The sequence below is a fragment of the Dreissena polymorpha genome, chromosome 9, assembly GCF_020536995.1.
Source record: "Dreissena polymorpha isolate Duluth1 chromosome 9, UMN_Dpol_1.0, whole genome shotgun sequence".
Lineage (NCBI taxonomy): Eukaryota > Metazoa > Mollusca > Bivalvia > Myida > Dreissenidae > Dreissena > Dreissena polymorpha.
The window spans coordinates 830,106-840,370 of record NC_068363.1 but is presented as its reverse complement, the minus strand read 5'-3'; the positions used below and the strand labels follow the sequence as shown (position 1 = coordinate 840,370).

The following is a 10,265-nucleotide window of genomic DNA, read 5'->3' as shown; positions in this document are numbered from 1 at the left end:
CGCTCGCTCACACTGAGCAAATTGGCTGTTCCTTCTGCCCCCAGCGGTTTAAAGTGACACAAATAACCACAATCTCCACGCAGAGTTGTCGTTCCTTGCTCTCACATACATGTAACCGTCGTGCTATGAGATTGAAATAACCATTGGCATATATAAGTCTGTATATAAAGATAACACATTACCCTACATTAAATCGATTGGCTCGGAATTTTATACATTTTGCCACTTACCTACTTGAAAGCATTTAAGCGTTTTATATTAATTATATTAAATAAATCGTATGTTACAATATAATGCTTCACGTATACAAAAATAATTATCCAAAAATAATTAACCGTACGTGTTGTAACAACAAATTGACAACACGTTTGTAAGCAATTGTGCACTGATTATTTATCAGCAGACGAACACCTGTCCGAGATATAAAAAAATAGAGTAAATAAAACGGTATCGCTTTCAAGTCTCTTATTACACGAATCATTTCACTTTACCGTTTTCTATAATAGCGAATCACCATCATACACAATATATTTAGGGTATTATCTTTATTGCGATATATTACTCATTGTTTCGGAATGTATAAACATGAATAGTTCATAAGCGGATTACCCTGATCGAAGTAGTTGAAAACTTATCATTTAAAGGGGCCGTCTAACATTGGTATGTATTAAAGGGGCCTTTTCACAGATTTTGGCATTTTTTAACTTATTCATTAAATTCTTTATATTGATAAATGTAAACATTGGATCGTAAAAGCTCCAGTAAAAAATCAATAATAAAATTAAAAAAAGGAAAAGAACATAGCCCGGAGCAGGTTTCGAACCAGTGACCCCTGGAGTCCTGCCAGAGTTCTGAAGTAAAAACGCTTTAGCCTACTGAGCTATTCCGCCGAGTATACATACTTAACGTATTTTATACCTTATAAAAGCAATCTTCGTAGTTTCACAAAATTTAACGACAAAAACAGAACTCTCCAAATTATTCAATCATTTCGCGTTGCAACGCTTTATAATTTTTAGGTTTTAAAATCGTCAAAAGATGCATATAATGGCTATAATAGACCATCGTAAATGTTCAGTATTACTGTTTCCTCACAAATATCATAACTTAAACGAAAATTTGCGAATCTGAAACAATTTTTTTCAATTTTGTCAATTTACCAAAGCGTGAAAAGATCCCTTTAAAGATTGTCATTAACTGCTTTAAATGCATTATATTGACAAATTTAAACATTTGAACTAAAAATCTTTAGTAAAAAATAAGAATACAATTTAAAAAAAAAGAAGAAAAAACGTTAACCTCCACAGGGCTCGAACCACTGACCCCTAGAGTCACGGAAGCTTGGAGAAAAATGTCACTCGACTTTACCACTCGACCATCCACACTCACGTCAATTACGGAGGTATTTTTTAGCTATATAAGTAATCCTCGTAGTTTCCCAAAATATCGATTCGCGTCGAACGACGATTTTATCTGTTGGACAGTCTCTTTAAGTTTGCATTATTGCGATTTACGTCAAAGAACTATTGAATTATATAGGTCTTTGTTAACGTGAAGGCCAACGTGCAACTATTCAAAGTTTTGAAGTATTCGGAAAACACAAGCACATTTTCATAGGTTTAATTCATGGTTTACACCTCGATCATTTGAATGGAACTCGTGGTAAGAGGAGTGACAATTCAAGTACTCGTCATCCTCTGCACACATCAATTAAATAATGTGCCAAGATAAAGTCAGAACTATCTATCTATATCTCTGTTTACTGCCAACCGCTCTTTCGAATATTATAGGCAGATATGGACACTGTCGAGTCCGTTTCCTGGGAAGAACCAGTACTTGGTGTCTATGGAGGAGATCATGAGAACGCTCCCCGAGTAGGGAGCGAACCCATGAACTCCCGATCGCTAGGCGGACACCTCATCCACTGCACCACCGCGTGTCTCATTCGTCCATCTTTTATCTTATGCGTCCAGGAAATCTCGCTGTCCTCAGAAGATGCGGTTGTTGCTCAACTCAGGACGGTATATTAAACGATCTTACAGACGATCCTGTGCAAAATGTGCAAAATGCACGGGATCGATTATTAAGGCGCACAAATCAGGTTTTAAACTTATTTTCATCCGGGTTATATCTGGTGTTTTGAATATGCACACTTTAAGTAGATGATTTAATATGTCTATGACTGAGTGGAAAGTTATGTCTGAAGTTTGTAGATCTACATTCTGCATCAGGATTTGAACTATTGAATATAACGTTTGCAATAGATTAGTTCAAAGATCTTTAGATAAGCATTTCTACAAATGTATTGATAGATTTTTAATACGCTTTACTTTCTGATAACAATACACTTATTAAATATATAGATTTCGATAAACAATTTAAACAAATAACATGCATTATGAAGCTGTTATCAATAATTTGTCTGAAGATTTTTAGTGTAGTGTGGCCGCTTAAAGCTCAGTTGCTTCCCTTACTTGTAAATTCTTCAAACTTCCCTCATCGTATGGAGTCAGATGTTGGTTAGCATTTTGTCACAATATGTACCATATACTTTGGATACGATCATTATATTACTGTATATAAACCAGCCTGTTCTTTAATGTGGAAATGGAACATACGTTTAATATGATTTCTAGTATTTGGACATCAGCTTTTAAATGTATTACGAATTTACGTAGCAACATGCTCAGGGCTTTACACTACTCCTATAAATATGAGGTCGATTTACATCGGGGTAGCTTACGTCTAATTATTTGGACTAGGCTTGAAACTATTCACGATTTCGACATTGTTAAATCACGCGTAACGAGACTGCCGAGATAACGCGAGATTAAGGGTTCGGGGGGGTTCTGACAGTATTCGCTCTACAGTAGACACCTTACCTATCCGTTATATTTACTTTATAAATAGAATAAAAGCGATAAATTGACGATTTATTACTAATAAAAACAATCATAATTTTTATTATAACGTTCAACGACCATCTGCTCGATAATAGTGCAGTATCATTGTAATTAACGGCTCCGTAATTAACTACCGGTATTGACAAAAATAACAAGATCATACCTTTCTCATGTTTCTGTACTGTGTGCTGAAGTGTCAATAATTAAAACAACCCCAGACTTATAATTTTTGAGTGCAAGTTAATTTAAACCCACCCACTAATTAAAAATAACTTTTTTTTAAATTATATTAGCTCATTTTTCTAAATTTTCAGAAATAAAAACCAATTGGTACATGTATTTGCACATTTTAGTAAACATAAGACTACTTTATTGTTAAATTTGTAAATTGTATAATAATCTATATATTTGTATTACTTCTGTTTCAAGCCTAACTTGTTGTGCTTTTAAAATACATAAAAATCTATTGCTGACAACTATAATATTATTTAATAAAGTAAGTCCCCAATTCCAAGCTTACCCCGGCCAGTTAAACTGGTAGAGTGCTGATCTCTGACTCACTCATGTGTTGGTAAGTTTAAGTCTCAACTGGGATTCATCTCTAAGAAATAATTACACCTTAGGCTACCCTGTCTGTTACCAAAATTGCAGTTGAGGGTCACCGGCATACATGTATCAAATACATTGCAACTATGTGCTGATGTTAACATTTCCTGAAGATTCAACCACTGAGCAGGATTACTAAGTTAACCCCATTTTATTAGTGAAAAAAAAATATAGTATTAGTTGTATCCAAAAAGACAAACCAACTAGTACCTACTAGTACCATCATAAGGAACATCACCCATTAACCATCTATACTTCTAGGTCTTTAGGCTCTGCTACATCAACAGGAATAAGCTTTCGGTTAATGTTTTCTCTGTTAATCATAGGGATTACAGTTTATGATATTTAATCCCAACAACAAAATCTTGACAATGATAGTATTCATTTTACAGTCAGGTTTTACTTCTTTTAGGTTAAAAACTAAATAGTGAATCAGTTTTTGAGATGAGATTGTACCAAACACACACACAAGCTCCTGCAAATACACACACTTTAATGAGAAAGTATTTGGACTGTCACAGTGATTGCTTGTTGGTTGGAATGTCTCGGACTAACCAGCATATACAAGCAGTCTTCACTTTAGCATTTTTGAACAACTAACGGCAGCCTGAATCTTTATAGAACAGATTAAAATACCCACTAGCCCCACTATATGAATCAGGAAATTTTAATAGCCCAAATTTAATACATATCACTAGCCCCGGGCTGTCGGGCTAGGGGTTAGCGTCAAGACTGTAAGAGCAATAACAATTCTTCAAACATTGATACTTGTCTTGTTTTGAACAAATCTGCCATGACGGGTAGTTAATTGGGACAGCCCAACACACAACCAATTAAGGATGACTGTGATGCAGGTGAAAGTTTCACCCATATGGATATTAAGCCAATGGACATTTGACCAGGGCCACTTATTTTAATTCAAAGTAAATGTTTTCTTGGCAGTGTTAATAGTCATGTCAACACATCACATGTTATGTTAAATGATTACATGACAACATTGGATGTGTAGCAACTTAAACCACCATCCATTTTATTATATTTCTGAATGTGTAGGATATTTTTTAATGTAAGGGTATGAAGTAGACACACATCTGAAGTATCTTTATTTTATTTATTTCAAAGAACATAGTTATCAAAGATACTAAACTAATAAAAATTACCAAAAAAAATATCATACCATATAAGTAATATCTGCAAATTATTGGGAAATTATAATTGCTTCAACACAGAACTGTATGCAGACGCACTGCAGTAGGTGATCGAGTACCCCCCCCCCCCCCCCCCACGACCTCACTAAATCCACTCAGAGTTGTCTCCCTTAAAATAATGTCGAAAAGGTGAATAAACGTCTACAGATTGGTGCCCACAGGAAATCCTGCCTATTAAAATTAGAGCAAAATTCTGGGAAAAACTGGTGTCTCTCACCAAAATTTGGGGATCTCGGGTTCCAGGGACACTGTTAGTGTCGAGGCCTGCATTGCTTATTTTTTACACATAGCATTTAGTGTTTTTCCCAGTAGGTCAAAGGGGCATGGTGCATTACTTTCAATAAGGGCATTTTAGCTCGCAGTTTAGGCAAACAAAGAGCAAAAACGTTCCGTGAATACCTGAATTAGGGAGAAACATGTAATCGCATCAGAGGCAGTTGTGGAAAAAAATTAATAAACAAGCACATTTAATGGTAATTGATGTATTTAACTTACTTTGATTTATATTAATATATTTACCTTGCAATGTACATGTAAGTTCCATGCTATTTCAATACACTGTACATCACAACAAACATAATAAAGCAATATATGCCTATGAATCTGATTATACACAGATGCACTAACATATAAATGAAACCATGTTTGTCTTATCCCATTTTCTAACGATAATCTTGTCAGATGTTTAACATTGCGAGTAAACTGATCGCTAACAATATGCAAATGCTCGTTTCCGTGACATACATCCAATGAGTAGATTACAAATAAATATGTTGTTGCTATCTAAAACATTTTTATGCATCGTTGATTATCACAGACATTTCATTAATTCCTTCTAAATGTATGATCTCCATCGTTAATTCGATCGTTTACGACGTTATTTGCAATTTTTGCCGGGTTACAATTTAATTCTGTATGTCTGCCATATTGTTAAAATCATGATCATCAAAGTAAAATTGTACAATACGTCCGCCTAATACGCGATTCGCATTTTGTTTAATTAGTATTCGTCTCAGGTATTTTTCAATAATTAATTATCGTAAAGACGATAACAATAAAGAATTAATTTGTTTGTGTTTTTAAATGTAAATATGCATTAAAATATATGTTTTGATATAACTGAATTATGCATGAAATGCACAATACCCATGAGGATAACATCGAGTTTTTCATCAAAAGTCTCCGAAGTAACAGTCCACGATTTTATCGTGGATGAGTACACATGACCGACCGATAAGTGCGCTTGGTATAACATGGCCTCTTACATTATTGCTATTGACGCGGGGTTATTCACGCTTGACTAATTCACAACGGTGCGAACTTTGCTGCCTTGGGGCCATAATCGGATGCTATCCGGCTTAGAAGTTTGGTCATGGGGCAATTAAGATGTTATCAATAAGGGCTGAAAACATCGGGTGCTCATGAAAGGGCAAGGTGGCGGCCTTTGGAAATGTCTTTGAAAAGGGGCAGCGTGGCCCTACAAAAAAAGGGCATGGCGCCGCGCCACGCTAAAACGGCCTGGGAAAAACACTAAGCATTGACGGATTATCATAAATCATCTAAGTGCACGTTTAGCTCGTTTTTTTTCATTCAGATTCTGCGTTTGCAAACCTGCTTTTTATATTGAAATGTTTGTTGTGGTAATTTCAGTTCCTGGATCAGCCAAAAATGATGATAATAAACGGGGCAAAACTCCAAGGATGGATCTGTCATCGGAAAGGTTTAGATGGGTCAGTGTGCATGATGTAAAATAGTGATACAGAAAATTTGAATTTCTCTATAAAAACATTTGAATTCCTTTTCAGAAAGCTTGTTGCTGATATAATTATGTTTTGAATAAAAAGTGAATCATTGTCTCTTGATAAGATGATTGGAACATACCATGTGTAGGGTTCAATCAGAGGGTAGATTCTTCGCCATTGTTTTCTTCAATTGTCAATGTGACATGTAAATAGAGTTTCAGTCTTAACACTATTTATTTTAGCACTTTCCTGAATTATCATTGTTGTAAGTCAACTTATAAAATGTTCCACTTGCCTAACTATATAAATTAAACATATATGCTTGCCCAATTTTCATTTTAATTACATTGTGCCTTGGGCAAGTGGGTTAGTATGTAGACTGGATTTTATTACTGCTTATCATGACCTGTTAACAGCTTGCAAAATATTTTGTCAACAAAAAATTGTATTTGATAATTTCCTGTTTTGAACTAGATATTTGTATGCTTTAATTGCAAATAAGTTTTTGATAATAATTATGTTATATAAGACATTGTTTTTCACAGAGTTTTGAAGATCCAATGTACAGTTATTTGCAAAACCAGAAGATGAAAGACAAGTCTGACAGGCGAGTGTCATTGAACAGATACCTGAATATATTAGTTTCTTTACTGGAATCAAGTAAAACTGATATGAATAGTCCCACAAATAGAAAAAAAGTATGAATACAGGACATAATTAAAGTATGTAGGTCATGGGATTCAAAAAAATATCTGGTTAATATTGCCAAAATATACATATAAAATATACCAGTAATGAATGGCTATATTTGCATCCTTCACATCAACATTTGTTGATGAGTTTAGCTAAGCTTAAGACTTGTCTGATACCTGATAGCTTACGTGTATCTGGTCAATTTTGTTGTAAAGCACACATTACAAACTAAGTCTTAGGATTATGCCGTGGACAAAAACTTGTTGTGAAAATTAACAAAGGGCAAGATATGCAACTCAATCATGATGAGGACACAAATGAAACTTTTATGCAGCCTCGTCGATCAACACAAATAATAGACATTTATCAACAAAGCACTTAGCTGGTCTTTTTAGAGCCTTTTTTGAAGACATATCTTGCATAACATATATTTATTAAAAGCAAAGTTCATGATAACTATATCTCATGGTCATTGCAACAGTACCAGATTATCATTTTGATTAAAATATGTACATCTTGTTATACATTCTTTATACAGCATTATGGCACATTTTTGTAACATAGACATCGGTTTCAGTTCAGCCATGCTCTTTTAAGCTGACCTGAGCACAACGTGCTCATGGTGAGCTTTTGTGATCGCCTTTTGTCAGTCGTGCGTTGTCCATCGTGCATCGTCCCTCGTGCGCCGTCAACATTTGCCTTGTTAACTCTCTAGAGGCCACATTTATTGTCCAATCTTCACGAAACTTGCTCAGATGATTTGTCCCAATGATACCGTGGATGAGTTCAAAAATGGTAACCTTTGCTAGAAAAACATGGCTGCCAAGGGGCGGGGCATTTTTCCTTATATGTCTATATATGGCTATATAGTAAAATCTTGTAAACACTCTAGAGGCCACATTTATTGTCTGATCTTCATGAAACTTGGTCAGAAGTTTTGTCCCAATAATATCTTGGATGAGTTTGAAAATGGTAACCTTTGCTTGAAAAACATTGCTGCCAAGGGGCGGGGCATTTTTCCTTATATGGCTATGGAAAAATCTTGTTAACACTCTAGAGGCCACATTTATAGTCCAATCTTCATGAAACTGGGTCAGAAGATTCATCCCAATAATATCTTGGACAAGTATGAAAATGATGCCGGTTGGTTGAAAAATATGGCCACCACGGGGGCGGGGCATTTTTCCTTATATGGCTTTAGTAAAACCTTGTTAACACTCTAGAGGTCACATTTATTTTCCGATCATCATGAAACTTGGTCAGAATATTTGTCCCAATGATATCGAGTTCGAAGATGGTTTTGGTTGCTTTAAAAACATGGCCACCAGGGGCGGGGCATTTTTCCTTATATGGCTATATATGGCTATAGTAAAACCTTGTTAACACTCTAGAGGCCTCATTTATTGTCCAATCTTCATTAAATTTGGTCAAAAGATTGGTCTCAATGATATTTTGGATGAGTTCGAAAATAATTATGTTTGCTTGAAAAACATGGCTTTCAAGGGGCAGGACATTTCACTGATATGGCTTTATTAAAATTTTGTTATCACTCTAGATGCCACATATACTGTCCGATCTTCATAAAACTTGGTCAGAAGATTCATCTCGATAATATCTTGGATGAGTTAAAAAAATGATGCTGCTTGGTTGAAAAACATGGCTGCCAGGGGGCGGGTCAGTTTTCCTTATATGGCTATAGTAAAACCTTGTTAACACTCTAGAGGCCACATTTATTTTCCGATCTTCATAAAACTTGGTCAGAAGATTTGTTCCAATAATATCTCAGGTAAGCGACTTTGGACCTTTCAGGCCCTCTTGTTTAAAAGCAATTCCAGTTGAAACGCAGATAATTATTGTCAGCATTGGTTTTCAGAATAGCTCAATTGAAGGCCATTCTTGCATCGTCCAGTACCAGTTCATCATCTGACAGCGATAGTGAACACCATCGAAAGAAGAGGAAACGGAAACATAAACTAAAGAAACGGAAAAAGACACAACATTGTTATGATAATGACAGTGATAATGATAACACTTACAAACATTATAAACATAAAAAGATCAGAATTTCAACTTCAACTAGTGACTCTTGTTCAGATGAAAGACATCCAGATGTAGAAAATTACAAGCACAGAAAACATAAGAAGTCAAAAGAAAGAGAAAAAAATAATGAGTGAAAGAAAAGAGGATGTTTATACTAGTGATACTGATGTTGGCTTGTGTTGTTTCATATATATTTGATATATTGTTTGTTGTTATAGAACATGACAAATTGATGATTGAGAGATAAATTTTGCATCTTAAATATACATAATATGAAGTTACAACAGTTAAAGTGTAACATTCAAAATGCCTCAGTTTCTTGTTTTTATGAGATGTTGTGATACTCTCTGAACTCCATATATGGGTAATAAACAAAAGAATTGGGTTTAAAGTTCTTTAAATGTTGTAAACAATATTATGATTCTACACAGCCAAGCACCAATATGCTCCAAATTAAACAAATTAAATTGATTTAAACACACCGGTAAGTGGTGCTTTGTCTTCAATAACTTTTTAAAACAATTTTTCTTAAGAATTTTAACTAATGCATAAGACAGTTTTTCATTCTGCGTATGGCAATGTGAAATACATCAGAATTGCTTTATTTAATAAGCCTGTGTTCTTGGACAAAAATTTGATGTCTACTGTATTTATGTACATTGTTATGCTTCACAAAACGTAGAATTTTGTCACCGATTTCAACGTATTCAAGAAATTATTCTTAAATCTTAAGATATCTACATAAACTGCAAGAAAAACTGTCCTATGCACTAAAAACTTTGGCAAATGTATTTCAATTCCTTGAGGTATTTGCAAAAATAAAGTTCTCAACGGTGTGTTTACAGCACATGTGTAAAATCCGGGAAACCCCAATAAATTTGCACCCTGATATACGAGCCATGTAGTGCAAAAATGGGTCTTATGCAATATGAGGCCAGGGTAGCTCCAGATGAACAGCACAAATGAAAAATCAACAATCCTAATGTTCTTCAAAAACACAGTCTTTTAACAGTTGACATGATTGTAGTAGTCTTGAAGAAAATTACATTTTATGCTTTCATAGTACCTTTATA

General features: G+C 34.7%; 1 protein-coding gene across 2 annotated transcripts; it reads left to right on the top strand.

The window, feature by feature from the left end:
* Positions 1-2,468: 2,468 nt before the first annotated feature.
* Positions 2,469-10,028, top strand: LOC127844612 (retinitis pigmentosa 9 protein homolog). Of its 2 annotated transcripts, none has more exons than XM_052375014.1 (4): positions 2,469-2,519; positions 6,368-6,447; positions 7,005-7,066; positions 9,026-10,028. In XM_052375014.1, exons 1-4 carry the CDS (start codon positions 2,504-2,506, stop codon positions 9,324-9,326), a joined length of 459 nt encoding a protein of 152 aa, XP_052230974.1. In that variant the 5' UTR covers positions 2,469-2,503; the 3' UTR covers positions 9,327-10,028. The 2 variants fall into 2 exon arrangements, with proteins under 2 accessions (XP_052230974.1, XP_052230975.1); XM_052375015.1 differs by having other exon boundaries at positions 7,005-7,157.
* Positions 10,029-10,265: the final 237 nt, after the last annotated feature.